At 48.3% G+C, this 27,999-nt stretch overlaps 1 protein-coding gene across 1 annotated transcript in view; it reads right to left on the bottom strand.

The window, feature by feature from the left end:
* The window catches only part of LOC134908916 (cytochrome P450 2C5-like), a 104,371-nt gene extending 78,386 nt beyond the window's left edge, over positions 1-25,985 (bottom strand). Inside the window, exons 1-2 of the mRNA XM_063915155.1 lie at positions 25,355-25,985; positions 5,427-5,615 (exon numbers count right to left, since the gene is read on the bottom strand). Coding sequence (XP_063771225.1) covers positions 5,427-5,600 — 174 coding nt within the window. The 5' untranslated portion in view covers positions 5,601-5,615; positions 25,355-25,985. The remainder of the gene's footprint in view (positions 1-5,426; positions 5,616-25,354) is intronic.
* Positions 25,986-27,999: the final 2,014 nt, after the last annotated feature.

The following is a 27,999-nucleotide window of genomic DNA, read 5'->3' as shown; positions in this document are numbered from 1 at the left end:
AGGATTTGGGCAAGTCCACCACAAAATCCATTGAAATGTGGGTCCATGGCTTAGATGGGATAGAGAGTGGATGTAATGGGCCAACAGGAACCCCTCTAGGAGTCTTATTTCGGGCACAGATGTCACATGCCCGAACCCACTGATCCACATCCTTAGCCACCGAGGGCCACCACACCGCCCTAGATAGCAACTCCCGAGTTCTGGCAATACCCGGGTGACCTGCCGACTTCTTGGCATGGAATTCCAGGAACACTCGCTGTCTTAACCTAGGAGGCACAAACAAAAGACCTACCGGAAGGTCTGGAGGAGCCTGCTCCTGTGCTCTAAGGACTAATGATAAGAGGTCCTGGGTAATGCCCACTTTAATACATGATGGGGAAACAATGGGCAACGGCTCCTCGGTGGTCTCCTGGATTGGAGCAAAACTCCGCGAGAGCGCATCAGCCTTGATGTTTTTTGACCCAGGGCGATATGTTATCAAAAAATGAAAGCGAGCAAAAAACAAAGCCCATCGTGCCTGCCTGGCATTGAGACGCTTCGCTGACTCTAAATATGCCAGATTCTTATGGTCAGTGAGAATTGAGACCACAAACTTAGCCCCCTCAAGCCAGTGTCTCCACTCCTCGAGTGCATCCTTAATAGCCAACAATTCCCGGTTACCCACGTCATAATTCATCTCGGCAGGCGAAAATTTACGGGAAAAGTAAGCACAGGGATGAAGGCGATTATCAGACACTCCCATCTGAGAAAGCACTGCCCCAATACCCATCTCAGAGGCATCCACCTCCACCACAAAAGGACGCTCTGGATCTGGGTGTCGCAGCACCTTGGCCGAAACAAATGCCCTTTTGAGACGGGCAAAAGCCGCTTTAGCCTCACAAGACCAGTGAGCAACATCCGCCCCTTTCTTAGTGAGTGCCACCAAGGGCGCCACTATAGACGAAAATCCAGCGATAAATCGTCTATAAAAATTCGCAAAGCCCAGGAAACGCTGAAGCGCCTTCAAACTAGTGGGCTGCACCCAATCCAGGACTGCCTGTACCTTGGAACCCTCCATTTGGAAACCTTCTGGGGAGATAATATATCCTAGAAATGCGATTTGCTGAACTTCAAATTCGCACTTCTCCAGCTTCGCCCCAAGCCGGTGGTCTCTGAGTTTCTGGAGGACTAAGCGTACATGCTTCCGATGTTCCTCCAGGGAATGGGAGAAGATTAGGATGTCATCTAAGTATACAACTAAGAATCTATCCAAATATTCCCTGAGCACATCATTCATGAAATCCTGGAAGACTGCCGGGGCATTACAGAGCCCAAAAGGCATCACCAAATATTCATAATGCCCTGAGTGGGTATTAAAGGCAGTCTTCCATTCATCCCCCTCTCTTATTCGGATTAGATTGTACGCACCGCGTAGGTCAATCTTAGAAAAAATGGTGGCAGTACGAAGCTGGTCAAACAAGACCGAAATGAGAGGCAGTGGGTATGAGTTTTTAATCGTGATACGGTTCAATTCCCTGAAGTCGATGCAGGGTCGCAACGAACCGTCCTTTTTACCCACGAAGAAGAACCCCGACCCAACTGGAGACTGTGAAGGTCTGATAAATCCCTTAGCCAAGTTCTCCTGAATGTACTCTGCCATAGCCTGAGTCTCAGGACGTGACAGGGAGTACAACCTGCTCTTGGGTAGCTTAGCATTTGGCAACAAATCAATGGCACAGTCATAGGGGCGATGGGGAGGTAGTACCTCTGCAACTTTTTTGGAGAACACGTCCGCAAAATCTGCATAACACCCTGGCAATCCTGGCAAACTTAGCTGCGAGAGCCTGACTGGAAGGCTCAAGCAACTCCTGAAACAATCAGTACCCCAACTAAGAATCTCCCCAGAGACCCAGTCAAATTGAGGATTGTGGGCCCTTAACCAGGGTAACCCCAACACCAATGGGGCAAAAGTACAGACAGTCACATAAAAGGACAATTTTTCAGAGTGTGTGGCTCCAATAAACAAAGAAATCTGGCTAGTGCAAGAGGTAATTTTACCTTGGGATAATGGTTCCCCGTTTAACCCACAAATCTCAATTTCCGATGCCAAGGGTACTAAGGGAACAGAGTGTTTCAGGGCGAATTGGCGGTCCATAAAAACCCCGTCGGCCCCACTGTCCACAAAGGCCTCAGTCTTGACAGTTTGACCGAGGATCTTCAAGGTCACCGGAATGATAAAAGTCTTCTTGGGAAATTCTGACTTCTGGCCTGACAGGATATTTCCCATCACCCTCAGGCCCTGAAGTTTTCCGGCTTTTCTGGGCATGATACTACCACATGACCTTTATTCCCACAGTACAAACACAACCCCTGCTGTCTCCTCCGCGTCTTCTCACGCGAGGAGAGGCGGGTAGCCCCAATCTGCATAGGCTCCTCAGAAAATTCCTCAGAGTCTGAGGTTCCCTTGGGAAGGAAGGAAATCTCAGTCTCCCTTTCAAGCCTACGCTCTCTCAGCCGTCTATCCACCCGGATGGATAACTGCATGAGCTGATCCAAGCTATCAGGCAAGGGATATTGTACCAGTTGGTCCTTTATCTGGTTAGAAAGACCTCTTCGGTACTGGTGTCTCAGGGCTGGGTCATTCCACTGGGTATCATGGGCCAACCTCCGAAACTCCGTACAGTAAACCTCAACTGGCCTTCGCCCTTGCTTAAGGATCGAAATCTGAGCCTCGGCTGAGGCCGTCTTGTCAGGGTCATCATACAACATGCCCAGTGCCGTAAAAAAAGCATCAACACTTTTAAGCGATGGACAGTCAGGCTGCAACCCATATGCCCAGACCTGTGGGTCTCCTTGTAGCAAGGAAATCACTATGCCCACCCGCTGAATCTCCGACCCAGAAGACTGAGGCCTAAGCCGGAAGTATAGCTTGCAGCTCTCCTTGAAACAAAAGAACTGCGAGCGATCTCCAGAAAAACGATCCGGGAGATTTACTTTCGGCTCCTTAACCCCTGCAGGTGCTGTTGCTGCGGGAGCTCCGCCAGCAGCCTGGGAGGTGTGCATTTTAATGGACAAATCATTAAATTGTCGAGTCAGGACCTGCACCTGATCGACCACCTGTTGCAACGTATTTTGAGGGGTATGCTCCATATTCCCACAAAATTTCAACAGGAGTATTAGGCTGCTGAATATGTTATGCACACCAGTGCCAGCAGGAAAGTACTGGTGTCAGAACTGTTATGCACTCCAGTGTCTGCAGGAATGTACTGGTGTTTGAACTGTTATGCAAAACAGATGGACTCACAGACAAACTGGGGGATATGACATAACGTACACAGAAGGTGATAGGGTAACAAAATACACACAAAGTGAACAGAGAAGCCCAGAGGCTAAGGAACTGGGTATCTCCCTTGTATTAGAACTGCTAAGATGGAAAAAGCAAGATGTTGTGTTTTAATACGTAGAGAACCCGAAATGCTGTTGCTAAGGGCAACAGCAAAACCCTAAAGGGTTACCAACGGGTGTGGCAGTAAACTCCTTGGTCAGAGATGGAATGATAGACACAAGGAGAATCTCCACAATCCTAATTCTCACTTGCAGTGCACAGGTTTTAGCTTACTGCCACTAAACTGACCCCTGACACCTAGCACAGTGAGACAGGATTAGACAGGCAAGTCTTAGAATACAGCCGCAAACTTGCTAAGTTCACAGAGTAGTAACAGAACCCCAGCAAGCTAAACGACTGACTCCAGTCTTACTGCTAGGTCTGGATTGGCAGAGTTTAATACCAAATTCCCAGGCCTATTTGCAGTAAGCAACAAACAAATACAAAGCTACACAGTACTGGCTAACTTTCATGAACTGACTAACCAACAAAGATTCAGCAGCATCTGCTTACCCTGAAAAGAGGCCTTATAAAGCAGGTGCTGTCCACGCCCCACTCAGACCTCACAGACTGTGAGCACAAAAACCAGCACCGGATCCCCTGCCGTGCACAGAGCCTATAACCACTGCACAGCAAAAGACCCGAACCGGAGTATCAGCTGCGCTCAGGTTACTCCACTAGCACTTGTCTCCCGGTTGCCATGACGACGTGGCAGCACAGGGCAGGAGACCCTAACAAATATCTGCCTTGTCGGTGTGGTTTCAGAGAAAAATTGCCACCGTACCTGATGTGCATACCTTTACTCAGGGTGTGTTGCGTATCCAACCTCCCTATGTCCCGCCTGTGGCTCCGTGGGACTTGACGGTGGTTTTGGAGGCGTTACAAGAGTCTCCGTTTGAACCTATTGGATCAGATGATCTTAAGTGGCTTTCCCTTAAGGTGGTGTTTCTTCTGGCTATTGCTTCAGCTAGAAGAGTGTCGGATTTGGGTGCCCTGTCCTGTAGTTCCCCATATCTGATATTTCACCGTGACCGGGCGGTTCTTAGGACTTGTCCCGGATATTTACCTAAGGTGGTTTCTTCGTTCCACCTTAACCAGGAGATTGTGGTTCCGGCACTTGTTTCTCCTGATCTGTCTCCCAAAGAGCGGTCTTTGTATGTGGTACGGGCTCTCCGTAGCTATGTGAAGAGAACTGCTTTGATTAGAAAATCTGATTCTCTCTTTGTGCTGTCTGGATTTCACAAACGGGGCTGGCCTGCTCACAAGCAGACTTTGGCCAGATGGATTAGAATGGTAATTGCACATGCTTATGTGAGGGCTGGTCTATCAGCTCCTGCTCACATTACGGCCCATTCTACTCTGTTGGACCTTCTTGGGCGGCCCGCCGTGGTGCGACCCTTGAACAATTGTGCATGGCGGCTACGTGGTCCTCAGTGAACACGTTCATAAGGTTCTATACCTTCGATACTGCAGCTTCCCAGGACGCTTCCTTTGGACGCAGGGTTCTTTGCCCCCTACAGTGCGTCCCCTCCCATAAGGAACTGCTTTAGGACACCCCCTATGTCTATCCTTGTGGAGCCCAGTGTACCCCGCAGCAGAAAACGAGTTTTATGGTAAGAACTTACCTTTGTTAAAACTCTTTCTGCGAGGTACACTGGGCTCCATAAGGCGCACACCCTGACGCACTTAGCTTCTTTGGGTTGGTATGGCATTAGCCGCTGACACTTCTCCTGTCGTGAGAGTGTTGTGTATGTGGCTACTAACCGTTGTCGTCTCTATTCCTGCTACTGCATTGGGCTGGTTAACTAAAAACGGAGCTCCTGTGCAGGGAGGTGGGGTTATAGAGGAGGCGGCGCTATGCATTCTGGGAACAGTCAAAGCTTTTTCAGCCTGTTGGTGCCTCGGATCAAGATCCTACTCTACACCCCCCTATGTCTATCCGTGTGGAGCCCAGTGTACCTCACAGAAAGCGTTTTAACAAAGGTAAGTTCTTACCATAAAACTCATTTTATTTTTGATTGTAGGCATATAGAATATTGTGACAGCAGATGTGTTGTATTACCTCTGCAAATGTCTTCTGAGGCTTTGCCATGTCAATCATGTGTATATTCCCAATGATCGGCAAAGGCGTTGGTCCCGGGGGGAAATTCTTGTACTTGTGTTGTTTCTGATTGTTAAAAACATAGACCAAGTATAGGATGACCACAGTGAACAGCAGAATTGTGACAGAGTCCATGGCGAACGGAGTCTACTGTAAAAGAAAGATAAAACATTGGTAGTTTGTTAGAAATGTAAATGTCTATATAAAGTATAAGCAGTACACAAATATCGATCTTCTGTCCTCCTTCAGGTCTTACCACACAGGACAATGGTGGTCATTCCGAGTTGTTCACTCGCTACCTGCTTTTAGCAGTATTGCACACGCTAGGCCGCTGCCCTCTGGGAGTGTATCTTAGTTTAGCAGAATAGCGAACGAAAGATTAGCAGAATTGCTACTAAATAATTCCTTGCAGTTTCTGAGTAGCTCCAGACCTACTTCTAGATTGCGATCACCTTAGTCTGTTTAGTTCCTGGTTTGACGTCACAAATATGCCCTGCGTTCGGCCAGCCACTCCCCCGTTTCTCCAGCCACTCCTACGTTTTTACCTGGCACGCCTGCGTTTTTTAGCACACTCCCTGAAAACGGCCAGTTTCTGCCCAGAAACACCCACTTCCTGTCAATCATACTACGATCACTCGAGCTATGAAAAAACGACGCTCGAGCTTGTGTAAATCAACAAAGTTTTGTGTGAAAGTACTTAGCACATGCGCCATGTGTACCATGCGCATGCGCATTTTTGAACATTTTTTCACTTGATCGCAAAAATCGGCAACGAGCGATCAACTCGGAATGAGCACCATAGAGAAGAAGCTGGAAGATTGTGGATGGACCATAATGCAAGTAATATTTGTGTACAGGGTTAGAGTCCAATGGGCTTTACATGCAGTCAGTAGCGGATCTTGCCACGGGCAAGCAGGACTTTTGCCCGGGGCGCCGCACCATGGCAAGATCCATTACTGCTGTGCCCTCCGCTGCCCGCTGTGTCCCGCAGCCGCAGCGTCCCGCTGTGAAGGCCGTCCCGCTGTGAAGGGAACTAGACACTATGCGTCTAGTTTCCCTTCGTGGAGAGGACCTTTACTGTGCAGTGCGCAATGACGTCATCGCGCACCGGACAGCATTTCAGCGGCGCTACTACTGTACAGGGGGCATCACTGACCACGCCCCCTGTATGAAGCCATGCCCCTACTACCCGCCCGGGGCGCAAAAAGGCGTAGAACCGGCCCTGCATGCAGTAACATCACTGGGGGGGGGGGAGGTCGTGGGGGGGTTCTTTTGTGTGGGCTGCACATGGGTGTCATCCTCTGAGGGTTGCCACCAAAATGCCGGCTCCTCCCAAATGACAGAGTCGGGAGCTGCACTGTAAAATCATAATATCATGTAACAGTAACATGAAGTATCCTATGAATGCGGAGTTTGTCTGGTATACGGGTTGATTTTGTATAAATGTTTCTCTTACGTCCTAGAGGATGCTGGGTTTCATATTAGAACCATGGGGTATAGACGGGACCACCAGGAGCCATTGGCACTCTAAGAGTTTAATAGTGTGGGCTGGCTCCTCCCTCTATGCCACTCCTACCAGACTCAGTTTAGAAAATGTGCCCAGAGGAGCCGGTCACAGCTAGTGGAGCTCTACAGAGATTTCTTAGTAAAAGTTTAATTTAGAGTTTTTTATTTTACTGGGAGGCTGCTGGCAACAGCCTCCCTGCATCGATGAACTGAGGGGGGGAGCAGTGTCCACCCTGCAGGGTCTGTGCCACTGTCTCTGCTGACACTGAGCTCCAGAGGGGCTTGATCGCTCCCCACCGCAGGGGAACGCTCACCCCGGCAGCATGCCGCCACCCCCTTGTAGAGCTGAAGATGTGACGAGTGAGTCATCGGCTCCCTAACAAGCAGAGAGCCAATGTGAAGATGGCGGCTACAGGGTAGGAACACAATACTAAGTGCGCTCCGGGGGCTCAGCGGTACTTGGTGAGGCGCTGTTAGGGGCGCCCTGAGCCGGCGCCTTAACCCTACACTGACCAGTCAGCCTGTCGGGGTCCTTGGATCTCAGCCAGCACAAATTCCTCAGGCCAGTATAATCTACAGAAGAGCAGGAAGACAGCGCCATTAAGGGGGCGGAGCTTCTCCTCAGAGCGGACCCAGCAGCAATCAGCGCCATTTTCCTGCCTGCAGACACACTGCCAGTGGAAGATCAGTCTCTCCAGAGCAACTCCAGTTATCTGTACGGTACCAGGGGGTTGTAGAAGGGAGGGGAGGCTGTATATAGACTGTGTCACCATTAAGGGACACAGCGCTGGTAAGGGTCTCCCTATACCTATATAGCGCTGTGTGTGGGTTGGCTCTAATCCCTGTGTCTCTCTGCCATTCTTGGGGGGGGGGGAATCTGTCTACCCTTTACCCCACGTATGTGGGGTGTGCGGGGTATGCAAGCAAACATGTCTAGAGACTCTGTCTCATATGCTGCAGAGGATATATCTTCTCAGGAAGATCCCATCCCATGTAATCAGGATTGCACTGTTGTAGCGCAGATCCTGGCTAGGGAACTAGAGTGCTTAGCCTCTCTTAGGAGGACTATTTCTCAGATTTCTGAAAGGGTTGCTAGGACTGAAACTGCAACTCAGGTATTACAGACCTCGATGGCTGTATGGCCCGATACTGCTCCCTCGGGGCCCCCTGCGGTGCATTCTCATAAACTACACACATTACGCAGGATGACACGGATACCGATTCTGACACTGCAGACGGTGATGGGGATGTGTCGAGGGGGACGGCATCACTTGTCAAGGGGGTGCAGTTGATGATTGAGGCCATGCGGGATGTGTTGCATATTGCTGACACATTCCCTGAGCAGGTTGAGGAGGCTTTTTTCACGGATAGTAAGAAAGCCCCGATCACCTTCCCTGCCTCTAAGGAATTAAATGCTATATTTGAAAAAATCCTGGAAAACCTGGAGAAAAAATTCCAGATCCCTAAAGGGTTCTGGTTGCTTTTCCCTTCCCGAAGGAAGGTAGGAAAACATGGGATACCCCACCTATAGTTGACGCATCTGTCTCCAGACTATCAAAGCAGGTGGTCTTACTTGTCCTAGGATCCACCGCGTTGAAAGACCCGGCAGATCGGAAGGTTGATGCTACGCTCAAATCCATTTACATGGGTACAGGGGTGATCTTGTAGCCCACTATTGCCTGTGCATAGATTTCAAAAGCAATAGCAAAGTGGTCAATCACTCTGCAGGAGGACTTGACTACTATGGATAAAGGTGACGTTGATTTGTTTTTACATAACATACAGGATTCTGCAGGCTTCCTGGTAGAAACTATGAAGGATCTGGGTTACATGGCTGCGGGGATCTTCGCCATGTCTGTCTCGGCTCGCTGGGGTCTCTGGCTGCACCAATGGTCTGCCAACGTCGAGAACCTACCCTATACAGGTCAGGATCTTTTTGGGGATATGCTGGATGCGTGTATTGCCACGGCTACCGCAGTTAAGTCTCCTTTTCTTCCCTCAGCTGCACTGGTTACGAAGCAACCGTTTACTCCCAACACATCACAGTCCTTTCGGCCCGCTAGGACTAGAAAGGACAAACTTGCTCACATCTTGTTTAGAGGTAGTCAAGCCAAATCCAAGAAACCAGCACCTGCAGGTTCCCAGGACCAGAAGCCAGCTTCTGGTGCCTCAAAATCCGTAGCATGACGGCAGACCGCTCAGCCTGGAGTTCGGTCAGGTGGGAGCGAGACTCCGACATTTCAGCCACGTCTGGATGTCGTCTGGCCTTGATCCCTGGTACTGGATATTGTGTCCCTGGGGTACAGGCTGGAGTTTCAAACTCTTCCACCTCACCGATTCTTCAAGTCAGGCTTGCCGGCTTTGCCGGCAGACAGGGAAATCCTTCTGGACGCCATAAAAAAATTGTTAATGTCAGAAGTCGGTCATTGTTCCAGTTCCGCCTCATCAGCTGAACAAAGGTTCCTATTCTAAGCTTTTTGTGGTACCGAAAACGGATGGTTCGGTCAGGCCAATCCTGAACTTGAAGTCGCTGAACCCTTATCTAAAGGAGTTCAAGTTCAAAATGGGGTCTCTAAAAGCGGTGATCTCAGGTCTGGTGGAGGGTGAGTTCCTGGTGTCCCTGGATATCAAGGATGCGTACCTCCACATTCCGATTTGGTCGCCGCATCAGGCTTATCTCAGGTTTACACTGTTAGACGATCACTATCAGTTTCAAGCACTGCCACTCGGTCTCTCCACAGCACCGAGGGTCTTCACCAAGGTGATGGCAGCGATGATGGTTCTCCTCCGCAATCAGGGGGTGAACATAATTCCATATCTGGAAGATCTGCTGATCAAGGCATCGTCCAGGGAGAAGTTATTATGGTCCATTGCTCTCACAACGCATCTGCTCAAGGAGGCTGTCTTTCCTGGGGATGATCCTTGACACGGAGGTGCAGAGGGTGTTTCTCCCGGTAGAGAAAGCGTTGGTGATACAAGCAATGGTCCTGGATGTCTTGAAGCCTATCTGAGTATCGGTTCATCAGTGCATCCGCCTTCTGGGGAAAATGGTTGCCTCCTACGAGGCTCTGCAGTACGGACGATTTCATGTTTGGTCCTTTCAACTGGATCTACTGGACCAGTGGTCAGGATTTTAACTACACATGCACTCCTCTGGTGGCTGCAACTGCCTCACCTTCTGGAGGGCCGAAGGTTCGGGGTTCAGGACTGGATCCTTCTAACCACGAATGGTTGGAGAGCAGTCATTCAAGGGGAAACCTTCCAAGGAAGGTTGGTCAAGTCAGGAATCCCTTCTTCCAATAAACATCCTGACGCTAAGAGCCGTGTACAACGGCCTTCTTCTAGCAGCACACCTTCTATAGGATCGGGCTGTTCAGGTGCAGTCGGACAACATGACTACAGTGGCCTACACAAACCGACAAGTAGGAACGAAGAGCAGGGCTGCAATGTCAGAGGTGACAAAAATCCTCCTCTGGGCAGAAAGACATGCAGTGGCGATGTCGGCAATCTTCAATTCTCTTTCATGCAGATTTATTTTGCCTGTGGTAGCACCCCCTAAATGGTTACGAATAACGCAGATGTGTTTTGAATAATATAAATTGGGGTCTTTCTCATAATAAGAATTAAACCTGTGCGACCAGTACTACAGTTACTCATTCTGGGAGTGGACAACTGGAAAGCAGACTTCCTCAGCAGACACGATCTCCATCCAGGAGAATGGGGCCTCCACCCGGAGGTGTTCGAGGTGGTAACCGGTTGGTGGGGAGTTCCTCACATAGACATGAAGGCCTCCCGCCTCAACAAGAAGCTGCGGAGGTACTGTTCCAGGTAGAGAGACCCGCAAGCAGTGGCAGTGGATGCACTGGTAACACCGTGGGTGTTCCCGCCAGTGTATGTGTTCCCTCCACTTCATTTCATTCCAAGAGTTCTACAGCTTGTAAGAAGAACAAAGGTTCTGGTAATCCTCATTGCTCCGAACTGGCCAAGGAGGGCTTGGTACGCGGATCTGCTGGATCTATTGCTGGAAGATCCAAGGCCTTTGCCTCTTCGGGAAGATCTTCTAATACAGGGCCATTCGCTTATCAGGACTTACTACGGTTACATTTGATGGCATGGAGGTTGAGCGCCAGCTCTTAACACATCCAGCCTCCCTTTGTGGCGCCGACAGCACCCTGGGATTTGGACGTTGTGTTGCATTTACTGCAATCGGATTGATTTGAGCCTCTACAGGAGGTTGAGGTCAAATTTCACATGTGGAAGGATGTCACTTTGTTGGCCTTAGCTTCTGCGCGACGTGTGTCGGAATTGGGGGCTTTGTCCTATAAAAGTCCCTATTTGGTCTTTCATGAAGAAAGGGTGGAACTCAGGACACATCAACAGTTCCTTCCTAAGGTTGTGTCTGCTTTTCATATCAACCAACCTATTGTTGTGCCAGTGGCTACTGACTCCTTAATTGTTTTAAAGGCGTTGGATGTTATGAGGGCTTTGAAGATCTATGTGAAGAGGACTGCTCGTCACAGAAAATCGGACTATCTGTCCTGTATGATCCCAAGAAAATTGGGTGTCCTGCTTCTAAGCAGATGATTTCTCGCTGGATCAGGTTCACCATCCAGTATGCATATTCTACGGCAGGATTGCCGTGTCCAAAATCTGTTAAGGCCCACTCTACTCGTAAAGGGAGTTTTTCCTAGGCGGCTGCCCGGGGGGTGTCTCGGCTTTGCAACTTTGCCGAGCGGCCACTTGATCTGGGTTGAACACATTTGCTAAGTTTTACAAGTTCGATACTTTGGCCTCTGATGACCTCAAGTTTGGTCATGCAGTTCTGCAGGAGCCTGCGCGCTCTCCTGTCTGTTCTGGGTGCTTTGGTAAATCCCCATGGTACTAATATGGACCCCAGCATCCTCTAGGATATAAGAGAAAATAGGATTTTATATACCTACCGGTAAATCTTTTTCTCGTAGTCCGTAGAGGATGCTGTGCACCCGCCCTGCGCTTCTTTATCCTGCAGTGATTATTTAGTTCAGTACTGCCTGGTTCTAGGCAAGTTCTGCACATTTTACTGTTTCAGCTGTTGCTGAGTTTTCCGGCCTGTTGCTGGATTTGCCTTGTTGTGTGAGCTGGTATGAATCTCGTCACTATCTGTGTATTTCCTTCTCTCGAAGTATGTTGTCTCCTCAGGCACAGTTTCTAGACTGAGTCTGGTAGGAGGGGCATAGAGGGAGGAGCCAGCCCACACTATTAAACTCTTAAAGTGCCAATGGCTCCTGGTGGACCCGTCTATACCCCATGGTACTAATATGGACACCAGCATCCTCTACGGATTACGAGAAAAGGATTTCAAACAAAACATACTGTAGTTGATGCAACAACAGCAACAGACCATCCTCTCCTATGAACGGCCTCAGCACTATGCAGCTGGGCTAGTTCAAAAGAGTCAGAGAGTAATGAAAATCAAACACAGATGGAGCTGCGCTCATCCGATGCGGCTCCATCGCAAACGTGCACTCCCTGCGCGGCTAGGCGAACCGGCACCTATCTGCGCTACAGGAGTGCACAGAGACGCTCCCATTGCAGTGAATGGGGAATGTGCGCGTCTCACACGCAGACGCTGCGATAGGTGGGCGCGCTGCGGTGCAGGCGGAGCCACGATTAGCATGGCTTCATCTGTAGAATATATGAGTGAGGCCTTCAACAGAAAACGTTTCTAAAAAGAGATCTTTTCACCTCTAAGAAATTAGAAAAATGTATTACCAAACAATTTCCAATGAGCAATGATAAAAGGGTATGGAAAAGTCATCCAACAATAAATATTATTTACAGACATAGGGATAGTGTTTCTTGCTTAAAGAACAATCATTTGAAAACAACTTGAATTTGTGAAATTATCTCCTTAGGAGCAAGTGGGGTCATTCCGAGTTGATCGCTCGCTAGCTGTTTTTTGCAGTCCTGCAAACGCTATGCCGCCGCCAGGGCCGGATTAAGGCTTCAGGGGGCCCGGGGTTCTTTAGACAAGGAGGGCCCCAGGACTAAATATAGGCCCTCATTCCGAGTTGTTCGCTCGGTATTTTTCATCGCATCGCAATGAAAATCCGCTTAGTACGCATGCGCAATGTTCGCACTGCGACTGCGCCAAGTAACTTTGCTATGAAGAAAGTAATTTTACTCACGGCTTTTTCATCGCTCCGGCGATCGTAGTGTGATTGACAGGAAATGGGTGTTACTGGGCGGAAGCACGGCGTTTTATGGGCGTGTGGCTGAAAACGCTACCGTTTCCGGAAAAGACGCAGGAGTGGCTGGAGAAACGGTGGGAGTGCCTGGGCGAACGCTGGGTGTGTTTGTGACGTCAACCAGGAACGACAAGCACTGAACTGATCGCACAGGCAGAGTAAGTCTGAAGCTACTCTAAAACTGCTACGAGGTTTGTGATCGCAATATTGCGAATACATCGGTCGCACTTTTAAGAAGCTAAGATACACTCCCAGTAGGCGTAGGCTTAGCGTGTGTAACTCTGCTACATTCGCCTTGCGAGCGAACAACTCGGAATGAGGGCCATAGTGTATATAGGAAGGGGATGTACCTTACATGTGTGTGCGCGTATATATATATATATATATATATGTATATATATATATAGGATAGATAAAAGTATAAGAAGACAGCTGCTAGAGGCAGTAACAACATATTGCACATATTATTCAACAGAAAATTAGCGTATGTATACACTGTAGAAAAACAATATGATATTGTATATATATATATATATATATATGATTCTGTAGTGTACAGAAGCCAAGGGCGATCCGGCACCGGATTTTTTTAGGTAAAGATGATAGTAGAATTAGGAAAGAGAGACCAAAATTGGACAGTATGTTACCCTTAACAAATAAGGGAGAAAAAAGCGGCAAAATTAGCCCTTTTTGGTAAAAGGTATATAAAAATATATACGTATATGTGTTATGCTGTCCTAGTTGGTGGTGCACCCAGAGCCAGAAAGTATGCAAACTTTGAAAAATGGGAAGAGAAAAGAAGGCTCTTGTGTGGGCGCACTCTTATGTAAGAAGTAGATTAGATATCACACACACTACATACCTACAAATAAACAGCATATCTACAAAAACACACACACACAGCACTAACCAATGTAAGAGAAGAGAAGGAGATTCTGACTGAGTTAGTTTACGCACAGGAGCTGCTGCACATGCTGCACATGCTCAGCAGCTCCTTCCACTGTGACTCATGTGTCCAGTACAGAGCTCTGCTGATCAGAGCTCTTTGTGAGGAGAGTTCTCAGCAGCTCGTTAGTGCCTGTGGGTGGTCCCGCCGAGTGCAGAGTCGGAGATAAGGCTGTCTCCGTCTCTGAAACAGTTTGCTGAACTTCATAAAAAAAAAAAAAATGATGCAAAACTGCCAGTGCTTCACGGCAGACACGGGGGGCCCTTAAATTTGGGGGGCCCAGGGTAATGTGTCCCCTGTGCTCCCCCCTTAATCCGGCTCTGGCCGCCGCCCACTGGGAGTGTATCTTAGCTTAGCAGAAGTGTGAACGAAAGGATCGCACAGCGGCTAGAAAATTATTTTGCGCAGTTTCACAGTAGCTTCAGACCTACTCAGTGCTTGCAATAACTTCAGACTGTTCAGTTCCTGTTTTGACGTCACGAACACGCCCTGCGTTCACCCCGCCACGCCTGCGTGTTTCCAAACACTCCCTGAAAACGGTCAGTTGACACCCAGAAATGCCCACTTCATGTCAATCCTTCTGCGGCCAGCAGTGTGACTGAAAAGCTTCGCTAGACCTTGTGTGAAACTACATCGGCCGTTGTGAAAGTACGTTGCACGTGCGCATTGCGCCGCATACGCATGCGCAGAAGTGCCTTTTTTTTCATCATCGCTGCGCAGCAAACATTTTCAGCTAGCGATCAACTCGGAATGACCCCCAATGTTGGAATAAGTGTGTGTGAGTTTGCGGTGTGTGTGTGTGGGTGGGTTACACCTTAAGGAGGTATATACATTTTTTTTTAATTCTCTAGTCAGATAATTTCAGTATTAATCAGTAAGAATATATTACTAGAATATAGCAACCATGCAGAAAAAGAAGATCATAAAAATTCTATGATGACATAGTAACATATTGTACAGATATCACTTGTAATATAGCAATAATAATAAAAATAGCAGATACTTTTAAAACATTAAGGGGTACATTTACTAAGCAGTGATAAGAGCGGAGAAGTGAGCCAGTAGAGAAGTGCCTGTGGCAACCAATCAGCACTGAAGTATCATCTATAATTTGCATACTATTAAATGATACAGAGCTGCTGATTCGTTGATGGGGAAATTTCTCCACTTGCTCACTTCTCTGCTCTTATCACTGCTTAGTAAATGTACCCCTAAAACTTAAATGCTCAAGCTTATGTACTAACGGGGCGATTTAAGTGTTTTCCACTGCGGCTACCACTAGGGGGTGCAAAACGGAGCAATTCAATTATTACTGTCTAGACACCTGTTAGCCATGAGAGAGACACTTCTTTTTGTAGCCTCCTGATGTGTGTTTAAGGCCGTGGTTTGGACGCGCCCATACTAATGAGCGCCCGAATGGCACAGCAATTCAATTGCTCCATCGGGCACCTACAGTATTTGAATAGACGCCAAGCAGGGTATGCACAAATAACTTAATGGCCCCCTAAAAGTTGCTCAGGCAATGGGGGCCATTCCGACTTGATCGCTCGTTGACGATTTTCGCAACGGAGCTATTAAGGCAAAAATGCGCATGCGCATGATACGCAGTGCGCATGCGCTAAGTATTTTGGCAAAAAATTTAGTAGATTTACTCACGCCCGAACGAAGAATTTTCATCGTTGAAGTGATCTGAGTGTGAGTGACAGGAAGTGGGTGTTTCTGGGCGGAAACTGGCCGTTTTCTGGGAGTGTGCGGAAAAACGCAGGCGTGCCAGGTGAAAACGCAGGAGTGGCTGGAGAAACGGGAGAGTGGCTGGCCGAACGCAGGGCGTGTTTGTGACGTCAAACCAGGAACTAAACAGACTGAGGTGATCGCAGTCTAGGTTTGGAGCTACTCAGAAACTGCAGGGAATTATTTAGTAGCAGTTCTGCTAATCTTTCGTTCGCTATTCAGCTAAGCTAAGATACACTCCCAGAGGGCGGCGGCCTAGGAGTGCACTGCTGCTAAAAGCAGCTAGCGAGCGAACAACTCGGAATGAAGGCCAATGGGTGTTACCCATACTTGCCTACTCTCCCGGAATGGCCGGGAGGCTCCCGAAAATTGGGTGTCCCTCCCGGCCGCACGGAAGAGCAGGCAAGTCTCCCGGAATCGGGGGTTCCCCTGCCCATCCGCCCACTTTGTGTGTAAAGTGGGCGGTCCGGGCAGTTGATGACGCGATTCTTGCAGAATCGCGTCATCATAGCCACACCCCCTGCAGTGTAATGCAGGAGATCGCGGCATTACAGAGCGGGGGGCGTGGCTTAAAGTGGCATCAGCGAGACCCCGCCCTTGCTCTGCCCCCGTCCCGCCCTTGCTCCGCCCCCGCCCTGCCTCCGGACCACCTCCTCACCACATCCAGCCCTCCCCTGCCCCCGTGCTGTGCCGACCTGGCTGCTCTCTCCCGCAGAGGGATGCGCATTACAGATACAGCCTGCCCTGCTGCACTGAAGTTCCTCCGTCTCCAGAATAACATTGGTAATTCTCTCCCTCTCAACCCCCCCCCCCCACCCCCCAGCGGCGACGGGGAGGGCGGGGGGCACTATCGGCAACCACTGGTGTAAGCTCGGGTGGGGGGTGGCCACTGAGCTTTGCTCTACCCACTGCCCAATCATTCAGTGACAGAGGCTTGCTCTCATATCTGAAAGCACACCCCTTGTCAAAGCTTCTAGAGGTGCCGCTTTCAGGGCTTTTTTTAATGGGCTTTTACTGCCAGATACCTGGCTCCGCCCCTTGCTTCCGGCCCTTTCACATAGACAGTGGGAGGCACCGAGAGCGGTGCCTCCGATTCACGTGTAGAACTGGTTTATTACTTAGTAAAGATGATTCAAATAATACAAAGGCTAAAATACACACTTATGACACATAATATGTGTCATAAATATCTTCTTTGTATTATTTTAATCATTTATGACAGGGGAGGCACTGCCTCCTACCTCACCTGACTGCACGTCCCTGGTTAAACCTCAGCTGGAGCACAGGCTTGCAATTGTCTCTTTCTTGGTGCTGCCTTGTCCGGGGTTCCGGTATTCTGTCATTTGAGGCTGAGAGTTCCTAATTCATGTTACACCTGTTCTACAGACTTTGTCAGGGATGTACACAGTTTCAACCTTCTTTCCTTTTAACTGGTGTTGTAATTAGATCTATGAGACATTCTGCCAGTGTCAGACTGGGGCGTGAAAGGCCTACCGGGGGAATGCAGTGATAGGGGTCCATGCTTGGGGGCTTGGCAGACCATTAGAGAGTGCACGGTCTGGGCCCCATGATAAATATATACAGTAAATACCGCTAGTGCATGCATCATAATGTACCAGATTAATACCAGCAATGCACAGTAGAAAATACACCATAGTCCTGTGCAGTATAATGTAACTAGAAATGAGCGGGTTTGGTTCCCTGAGAACAGAACACTACCGGACTTCACTACCCGAGCCCGAATCCGAGTCAGGCTCGGGTTTTCCCACCTGACTCGGAAACCAAAATGAGGCAAAAAGTAATCATCCCGCTGTCGGATTCTCGCAGGGTTTGGATTCCATATAAACAGCTCCGCGTCGCCGCCATTTTCACTCCGGCATTGGAGAGTGTAGAGAGAGGATGTGTCTCCGTACTCAGTGTCCTGCATCAGTTCAGTGGTAGTGTCTTGTGCTGCATCAGTCCAGTCACAGTGGTTGTGGTTTTGTCTTCTGCTGCCATATGTCCAGTGCTGCTGTATAAGTCCAGTGCAGTGGTGCTGTGTTGTGCTGCATCAGTTCAGTCACAGTGGTGGTGTCCTCTGCTGCCATATGTCCAGTGCTGCTATATAAGTCCAGTCCATTGAAGTGGTGCTCTGTTATCCTGCATCAGTCCAGTGGTGGTGTCCCTGTGCTGCCGTATATGTCCAGTGGTACTGCCGTATATATCCAGCGATACTGCTGTATATGTCCAGCGATACTGCTGTATAAGTCCAGCGATACTGCCATATAATTCCAGTGGTACTGGCGTATAATTCCAGCGGTACTGGTGTATAATTTCAGCGGTACTGGCATATAATTCCAGTCCAGTGGTACTGCCGTATATGTCCAGTGGTACTGCCGTATTAATCCAGTGATACTGCCGTATAATTCCAGTGGTCATGCCGTATAAATCCAGTGGTACTGGTGTATATGTCCAGTGCTACTGCCATATAATTCCAGTGGTACTGCTGTATAATTCCAGTGATACTGCCCTATACTTCCAGTTTTCATGCCGTATAAATTCAGTGGTACTGGCGTATAAATCCAGTCCAGTGATACTGCCGTTTATGTCTAGTGGTTCTGCCGTATAATTCCAGTGATACTGCCATATAATTCCAGTGATACTTCCCTATAATTACAGTGGCACTGGCGTATAATTACAGTGGTACTGGCGTATAAATCCAGTCCATTGATACTGCTGTATATGTCCAGTGGTACTGCCATATAATTCCAGTGATACTGCTGTATATGTGCAGTGGTCATGCCATATAAAGCCAGTGGTACTGGTGTATAAATCAAGTCCAGTGGTACTGCCGTATAAATCCAGCGATACTGCCGTATAAATCCAGTGATACTGCTGTATAATTCCAGCGGTACTGGCGTATAATTCCAGTCCAGTGGTACTGCCGTATATGTCCAGTGGTACTGCCGTATAAATTCAGTGATACTGCCGTATAATTTCAGTGATACTTCCCTATAATTACAGTGGCACTGGCATATAATTACAGGGGTACTGGTGTATAAATCCAGTCCATTGATACTGCCGTATATGTCCAGTGGTACTGCCATATAATTCCAGTGATACTGCTGTATATGTCCAGTGGTCATGCCATTTAAATCCAGTGGTACTGGTGTATAAATCAAGTCCAGTGGTACTGCCGTATAAATCCAGCGATACTGCTGTATAGATCCAGTGATACTGCCGTATAATTCCAGCGATACTGGCATATAATTCCAGTCCAGTGGTACTGCCGTATATGTCCAGTGATACTGCCGTATAAATCCAGTGATTCTGCCGTATAATTCCAGTGGTCATGCCGTATAAATCCAGTTGTACCGGTGTATATGTCCAGTGGTACTGCCATATAATTTCAGTGATACTGCTGTATAATTCCAGTGATACTGCAGTATAATTCCAATGATACTGCCCTATAATTACAGTGGCACTAGCGTATAACTACAGTGGTACTGGCGTATAAATCCAGTCCACTGATACTGCCATATATGTCCAGTGGTACTGCCATATAATTCCAGTAATACTGCTGTATATGTCCAGTGATCATGCCATATAAATCCAGTGGTACTGGTGTGTAAATCAAGTCCAGTGGTACTGCCGTATAAATTCAGTGGTACTGTCGTATAAATCCAGTGGTACTGCTGTATATGTCCAGTGGTACTGCATATAATTTAAGTGTTACTGCCGTATATGTCCAGTGATACTGTTGTATATGTCCAGTGGTACTGCCGTAGAAATCCAGTCCAGTGATACTGCTGTATAATTCCAGTGGTACTGGTGTATAAATCCAGTGATACTGCCGTATAATTCCAATGGTACTGGCGTATAAATCCAGTCCAGTGGTACTGCCGTATAAATCCAGTAGTACTGCTGTATAATTCCAGTGATACTGACTTATAATTTCAGTGATCCTGCCGTATAATTCCAGTGGAACTGGCGTATAATTCCAGTGGTACTGCCGTATAAATCCAGTCCAGTGGTGTTGCCATATAAGTTCAGTGGTGCTGTCCTGTGCTGTATATTGGCCCTCATTCCGAGTTGATCGGTCGCAATGCGAATGTAGCAGAGTTACACACGCTAAGCCGCCGCCTACTGGGAGTGTATCTTAGCATCTTAAAAGTGCGACCGATGTAATCGCAATATTGCGATCACAAACTACTTAGCAGTTTCTGAGTAGCTTCAGACTTACTCTGCCTGTGCGATCAGTTCAGTGCTTGTCGTTCCTGGTTGACGTCACAAACACACCCAGCGTTCGCCCAGGCACTCCCACCGTTTCTGCGGCCACTCCTGCGTTTTTTCCGGAAACGGTAGCGTTTTCAGCCACACGCCCCTAAAACGCCGTGCTTCCGCCCAGTAACACCCATTTCCTGTCAATCACATTACGATCGCCGGAGCGATGAAAAAGCCGTGAGTAAAATTACTTTCTTCATAGTAAAGTTACTTGGCGCAGTCGCAGTGCGAACATTGCGCATGCGTACTAAGCGGATTTTCACTGCAATGCGATGAAAAAGAACGAGCGAACAACTCGGAATGAGGGCCATTATTTACTCCAAATAAAAGGGGTTATTAATATTTAATCAAAATCATTTTCACAGGGTTTGCCCTGTGTGGTGTAGGGGTATACTCTCCTGTCCCGCATATTGTTATATAACTCCAGAAAAATTAATGGAGATCAAAACTTTGGAGGATAAAATAGGGAAAGATAAGAGCCACTTCCTTCTAGTGCTGAAGCTGCTGCCACTAGTCATGACATAGACGATGAAATGCCATCAACGTCCTCTGCCAAGGCCGATGCACAATGTCACAGTAGAGGGCATGTAAAATCCAAAAAGCCAAAGTTCAGTAAAAAGACCCAAAGAAATGTAATGGTCTGGGAAGAAACGTAAACCTGCCAATATACCGTTTACGACATGGAGTAGCAAGGAACGGCTAAGATCCTGGCCTATGTTCATGACTAGTGGATAAGTTTCACATGATGATGGAAGCCCTCATCCTCCTGCTAGAAAAATGATAAGTTAAGAACTGTGCGTTATAAGATGGTATCACAAATCCCCAAGGAGAGTCCAAGTGTGTTGGCAGTTGCGAAGCCTGACCTTTCCAACACTGGAAGAGGTGGCTCCTTCCACCATTTGTACGCCCTCTGCAAGTGCTGGAAGGAGCACCCACAGTCCAGTTCCTGATAGTCAAATTGAAGATGTCACTTTTGAAGTACACCAGGATGAGGATATGGGTGTTGCTGGCGCTGATGAGGAAGTTGACGATGAGGATTCTGATGGTGATGTGGTTTGTTTAAATCAGGCACCGGGGGAGACACCTGTTGTCTGCGCGATGAATAAGCCCATTGTGATGCCTGGGCAAAATACCAAAAAAGCTACATCTTCGGTGTGGAATTATTTCTCAGCAAATCTGGAGAACAGGTGTCAAGCCATGTGTTGCACCTGTCAATCTGTAATAAGTAGGGGTAAGGACGTTAACCACCTAGGAACATCTTCCCTTATACGTCACCTGCAGCGCATTCATCGGAAGTTAGTGTCAAGTTGTGAAACTTTGGGTAAGAGCATAAGCAGTCCACTAACACCTAAATCCCTTATTCCTCTTATACCCAAGCTCCTGCAAGCCACACCACGAACTCCCTCAAAATCAACTTCCTGGATGAGCCCACCTTTCTAGTAGAAAGGGCCTTCACCGATTTCGGTAACGGCAATCCAGCCGTGGAATGAGCATGCTGAATCGTGTTACAGATCCAGCGTGCAATGGTCTGCTTGGAAGCAGGACACCCAACCTTGTTGGGAGCATACAGGACAAACTCTGTTTTCCTAATCTGAGCCGTTCTGGCGACATAAATCTTCAAAGCTCTGACCACATCCAGAGATTTTGACTCAGCGAATGCGTCAGTAGCCACAGGCACCACAATAGGTTGGTTCATGTGGAAAGAGGAAACCAACTTCGGTAGAAATTGTACTGGATCAGTACAGGCAGATCTCGAAGAAGATGTTCCACTTGTAGAAGGCCGTTGTAAATGGCCCCTCACTCCAGAAAATTTATGTGGAGACAAGTTTCCTGACTTGACCATCTTCCTTGGAAGTTTTCTCCCATTGTGACTGCCCCCCAGCCTCGGAGGCTTGCATCCGTGGTCACTAGGATCCAGTCCTGTATCCCGAACCTGCGCCCCTCTAGGAGGTGAGAGCTGTGCAGCCACCACAGGAGTGATACCCTGGTCTTGAAAGACAGGATTATCCTCCGGTGCATGTGTAGGTGGGACCCGGACCACTTTTCCAACAGGTCCCACTGGAACACTCTGGCATGGAACCTGCCAAACTGAATGGCCTCATAGGCCGCAACCATCTTACCCACGCAGACGCAATGACAGGTCTGAATAGCGTACCTGTGATCGCATAAATTGACTTTAACGTAGTTTCTTGTTTACGATCCGCACGATCCTTAAGGGCCGCCGTGTCAGGTGATGGGAGAGCCACCTTTATAGATAAACGTGACAGGACCTTGTCCACAGAGGGGGGTGACTCCCACTTTTCCCTATCCGGATAAGCTACCGTAATTCTTTTGGGAATCTGAAATTTTCTGTCAGGACCTTCCCAGACTTTTTCAAATAGCGTGTTCAGTTCATGAGAGGGAGGAAACGTCACCTCAGGTTTCCTTTCCTTATACATACAGACCCTTTTATCAGGGACAGCCGGGTCCTCAGTGATATGTAATACTTCTTTAACCGCCACAATCATGTACTGAATGCTCTTTGCCAATTTTGGATCTAATCTGGAATCGCTATAGTCGACACTGGAATCAGAGTCCGTGTCGGTATCAGTGCCTGCGAACTGGGTCAACGTACGTTTTTGTGACCCTCAGGGAACCTGACTTTGCAATAACATATCTTCCACAGAATTCTTCCATGCTTGGGTCTGAGACTCAGACTTATCTAGCCTCTTACTAATAAAAGCCACATTAGCATTCAAGGCATTCAACACATTTACCCAATCAGGCGTCGGCGGTGCCGACAGGGTCACCCCCGCAGCCGTTTATGTCCCTAATACAGCCTCCTCCTGGGAAGAGCCTTCAGGCTCAGACATGTCGACACACGTGCACCAAACACCCACAGACACACCCGGCATATAGGGGACAGACCCACAGTAAAGTCTGACATAGAGACACAGAGGAGATTTGCCAGCTCACAACCCAGCACTAAATCAACGGGTTTGAAATCACCAAGAAATTGCCTCAGACCCATAGCGCTTTTACTATCACATACATTGCATCAATTTACATTCCTCCCCCCCGTTTTGTGCCCCTGGTACTTGTCAGTGTGAGGAGGACCAGCGTCTCTCCAGCATGCGGAGAGGAAATGGCGCCGTGAGCAGTGAGGAAGAAGCCCCGACCCCTTAATGGCGCACTTCTGTCTTGCTTTTTCTGATATTTATATTGCCGGGGGTTAGGACAGTGCCGTGGCACTAATGTCCTCTCTTGCCAGTGGAATAAAGAGGATGTTTTTTAGCTGCCCAGCCCCCCCCCCCTCCCCCCCCCCCCCCCCCCGCGCCCTGCACCCTGTAGTGCTGTGTGTGGGAGCTTGGCGTGCAGCGTCTGCCTGCTGCATTGTACCTCAGAAAATGCCATCACTGAAGAAGAAGTCTTCTTTTCTTTTGTTACTCACCTGACTTCTGGCTCTGTAAGGGGGTGACGGCTGCGGGAGTGAGCATCTAGGCGTACCCAGCGATCAGCACCCACAGGAGCTAATGGTGTACTGTGGCCAGAAGCAGAGCCCTTGAACTCACTGGAAGTGGGTCATACTTCTCTCCCCTAAGTCCCACGAAGCAGGGAGACTGTTGCCAGCAGCCTCCCTGAAAATAAAAAAACCTAACAAAAGTATTTTTCAGAGAAACTCAGTAGAGCTCCCTGTAGTGCGTCCAGTCTCACTGGGCACAATTCTAAAACTGTAGTCTGGAGGAGGGGCATAGAGGGAGGAGCCAGTTCACACCCTTTCAAAGTCTTAAAGTGCCCATGTCTCCTGCAGATCCCGTCTATACCCCATGGTTCTATGGTGACCCCAGCATCCTCTAGGACGTATGAGAAAATATATTGAATGAAAACAAATGTCTGCAGTAATTATTCTCATCTATTTCTCATATTAATATGAGGTGCTGAAATAGAGTCAGTCAATAAAGGTTAATTATATGTTGACATTGTTATGAAATATTATAAACCTTGATGATTGACTGACTCTATATAAGCACCTTATATTAAGATGATAAACAGTAACAATGTAATAATACCTATAATTACTTAGAATAATAGTGGGGTGGGACTGGAAATACACGTGATCTGTGTGGAGTTTATATGTTTTTTGCTTTTGTCATGTGAAATTTTAAAATTATTAAACAGAACTGCACTATATTTGCTTATTCCATCCATTTTGGGTACATTTAAATGAGCCTAATAAGAAGTATACTGTGAGATATGACATCTGCTGTATCCGAAGTGGCCTATTTATAAACAACCTACATATGCAGTAGTGATGGATCTCTCCCACTAATATATAAACTGTTTCATACACATTATAGGACCAGTACTATACAGGAACTTGAAGACAGTTGTAACGAATACTCATTTGTGAGGCTCAGGGCCGGCCCTAGGCATAGGCAAGCTAGGCAAATGCATAGGGCATTTGGTATGCTTAGGGGCACCAGCAGAATCTGCTGATTAAAATGATATGCCGCATGCCTATATTCTGTGGAAATCACTGTAATATAGCATTTCGTATGCAGATACAGCCACAGTCTCGCACAGAATATAGGCATGCTGCATATCATTTTAATCAGCAAAGCTGCTTGTGCATCCTAGCCACATAGTAATGCAAATAAGATGCATTTTCATAAACAAAAGGCCCCCAACGTTAGCAGAGCTGCCAGCTGACTCATGCCAAACATGTCCTGCAGAACTAGCGGCGGTGCTAGGGGGCACCAGCCAAAATCTTGCCTAGGGCATCATATTGGTTAGGGCTGGCTCTGGTGAGGCTACTGTGGGGCCACCTTGTAGATGGTTAATTATATGGTGCGAACAATTCCAAGTTGATACCTCATAGAATGTGTACAGTGTTATTTATGAGAAACTAACCAAAAAGAGGACAAATTAGCAGACACATGTTTTTTTTTCATAGTATTTTTATACATACTTTCTGTACTTTTACACACGTTTCTATAGTTTTAGTATTTCACTGATAGGACCTGATATGTCATTTTTAATATTATGAAATACAAGGTATGTTTTAAAACCTATTACACCTATTACAGACAAGAGGCATTTGATATGCTGGGCACCGGGATGCCCAAGAGCCGGCAAAACATAGTAGACCCATTACAGACACCCTTTATTGTATTGTACACATGGGAGACTCAACCTGTAATACCCTGCCTAGGGAATTTAGCAGTAAGATCTCTTACTGGTTGTCTGGCCCCTCTGTAACAGGCTGACTGGCAGGATGGTTCCTCTGGTTGGCTGGCAGGACGGTCCCTCTTCAATACGCTGGTCCCTGTGGCTGGCTGGCAGGATAGTCCCTCTGGCTGGTCTCTGGGTGCAGGAATGCAGTGTGCTCTCACTGTGCAGCAAACTCAAGTGGAACACAGGACAGAAAAATAGAACACACAGTTCCTTTATGCTTCCTCTACCTGTGTACAGTGTATACAGAACAGGTTCCACCCTTCCAACACTATACTGTTTCTATTAGCCCACAGTCCTGTCATGTAACTGTAGCCATGCCCCCAGCACACAGCCACTTCCTGGACCTCCTGTTATCAGCACTGTTTAGATGCCCGGGTGTAGAAAGCAGTCTCAATCAGCAAACTATGTTGATTTACTGCCCTGCAGGCCAAAGGGGTGAGTGGGGAGGAAGGGAACCTGCTGTGAGATGCTGCGTCTGGGAGCTCAGCTCTGCGCCACTGACTATAGCTGACAGCCAGCTGAGCCAGGAAGGGAGGAGGGAGCAGGACTTCACAAACAGTTTGTCTGCCTGTTGGGAGTTTGCTAGGGGGTCGCCTCTGTTTCCAGGGGTGTTTTAAGAGAGGGGGAGGCCCGGGTGCAGCCTCCTCCGTTCGGGGCCCCTCCTCTCTGCCGGCAGTGCTGAGAGTCTGAGCGCTAGAGCGCTTAGACTCTACTGCGCATGCGCAGATCTCTGGGAAAATGGTGCAGCTGCCATTTTCCCTGAGATTTCTTTACTGCGCATGCACAGAACTCAGTGAAAATGGGCGCTGGGCCATTTTCACTGAGTTTTAACACCGGCGTGGACATCGCCGCGGGACTCCGGAGGGGTGAGTATTCAGAATATGGGTGCAGCGTGTACGGTGGAGGCCCCCTCGGGACTCAGGGGCCCGTGTGCACCACACACACTGCATCCATTATAGAAACGCCAGTGCCCCTTTCTGTCCATGCCTGCACCCATATAATGAGTTAAATGAAGTCAGATGTGTCTTAGGGGTACATTTACTTATCAGTGATAAGAGCGGAGAAGTGAGCCAGTGGAGAAGTTGCCCATGGTAACCAATCAGCACTGAAGTAACATCTATAATTTGCATACTATAAAATGGGATCAGTACTAAATCCCGCTGGACGGGTTCCCGGCGGTCAAAATCCCGACGCCGGAATCCCGACCACACAATCCCGACAGGGGTGGCGAGCGGAGCGCAGCCCCTTGCGGGCTCACTTCACTCGCCACGCTGCGGGCACGGTGCCTCGCTATGCCCGGCACACTATTATATTCTCCCTCTATGGGTCTCATGGACACCCACGGAGGGAGAATATGTCGGGATTGTGGCGGTCGGGATTTCGGCCGCAGGGATCCAGTCCAGCGGGATCTTGACCGCCTCCCCTATAAAATGATACAGAGCTGCTGATTGGTTGATGGGGAAATTTCTCCACTGGCTCACTTCTCCGCTCTTATCACTGCTTAGTAAATGTTCTCCTAATACTTGATTATTCGCTTTGTATCATTATATGTATAATTTAAAAAATCTAAACATATTTAAAAGTGTATATAAATATCAAATAAACAGTCATATTTATCTTGAGACAATAATCATAGAATGTAATCTCTAAAAATATTGAGGGCAAAGGTTTTGTTCTAATGATATCAAATTCAGGGCCGATTCTACACCTTGTGGCACCCAGTGCTAAAGCTTCCACTGGCGCCCCCCCCATGTCAAAAAATAGGGGTGTGGCTTCATAGGGGGAGAGGAGGGGCGTGGCCACAGTTATGCCCCCAGTAGTTGTGCCCCCAGATTTGCCCCAAGTATTTGTGCTTCCCAGTTGATGTGCCCCCCATAGATTTGCCCCCTGTAGCTGTGCTTACAGTAGAGTTGCCCCTAGTAAATTTGCCCGAGTAGTTGTGCCCCCGTCACTTTGCCCCCCAGTAGTTGTGCCCCCTGTCGCTGTGCTCCCAGTAGTTGTGCCCCCTGTTGCTTTGCCCCCAGTAGTTATGCCCCCTGTTGCTGTGCCCCCAGTAGTTGTGCCCCCTATCGCTGTTCCCCCAGTAGTTGTGCCCCCTGTTGCTTTGCCCCAGTAGTTGTGCCCCCTGTTGCTGTGCCCCCAGTAGTTGTGCCCCCTGTTGCTGTGCCCCCAGTAGTTGTGCCCCCTGTTGCTGTGCCCCTTTGTAGCAGCTTACAAACAAACACAAAAATAAAAAAAATAATACTTACCACTGCCCCGCTCTTGCTGCTGCTGCTCCCTCTGGCCTCCGCGGCTCCTCTCTATGGGATTGACGTCATGACATCTCTCACATAGCAGCGCCGCACAGACACTAGAGGTCAATGACCTCTAATGTCTGTCACTGGAGCCGGCTGCAGCAGACGCCCACACAGCCCACGGCATCTGCTGCAGCTGGGGAGTGGGGTGCGGGTAGGCGGCGGGGCCTGCAGGGTGACTGCAGCTGCGCCCCCAGGCCACAGCGCCCCGGGTGCAGGCACTACTTGCCCGCACCAAGAACCGCTGCTGATCAAATTTAATTGCAGGCTCCCTTTCTCTATCTCTCTATTCTTCTTTAACAGACATACATGTGAATATAAAGATGAATATCTAAAAAGTGGGCATATACAAA

The sequence above is a fragment of the Pseudophryne corroboree genome, chromosome 4 (assembly GCF_028390025.1).
Source record: "Pseudophryne corroboree isolate aPseCor3 chromosome 4, aPseCor3.hap2, whole genome shotgun sequence".
Classification (NCBI taxonomy): domain Eukaryota; kingdom Metazoa; phylum Chordata; class Amphibia; order Anura; family Myobatrachidae; genus Pseudophryne; species Pseudophryne corroboree.
This window is presented reverse-complemented; position numbering and strand designations above follow the sequence as displayed.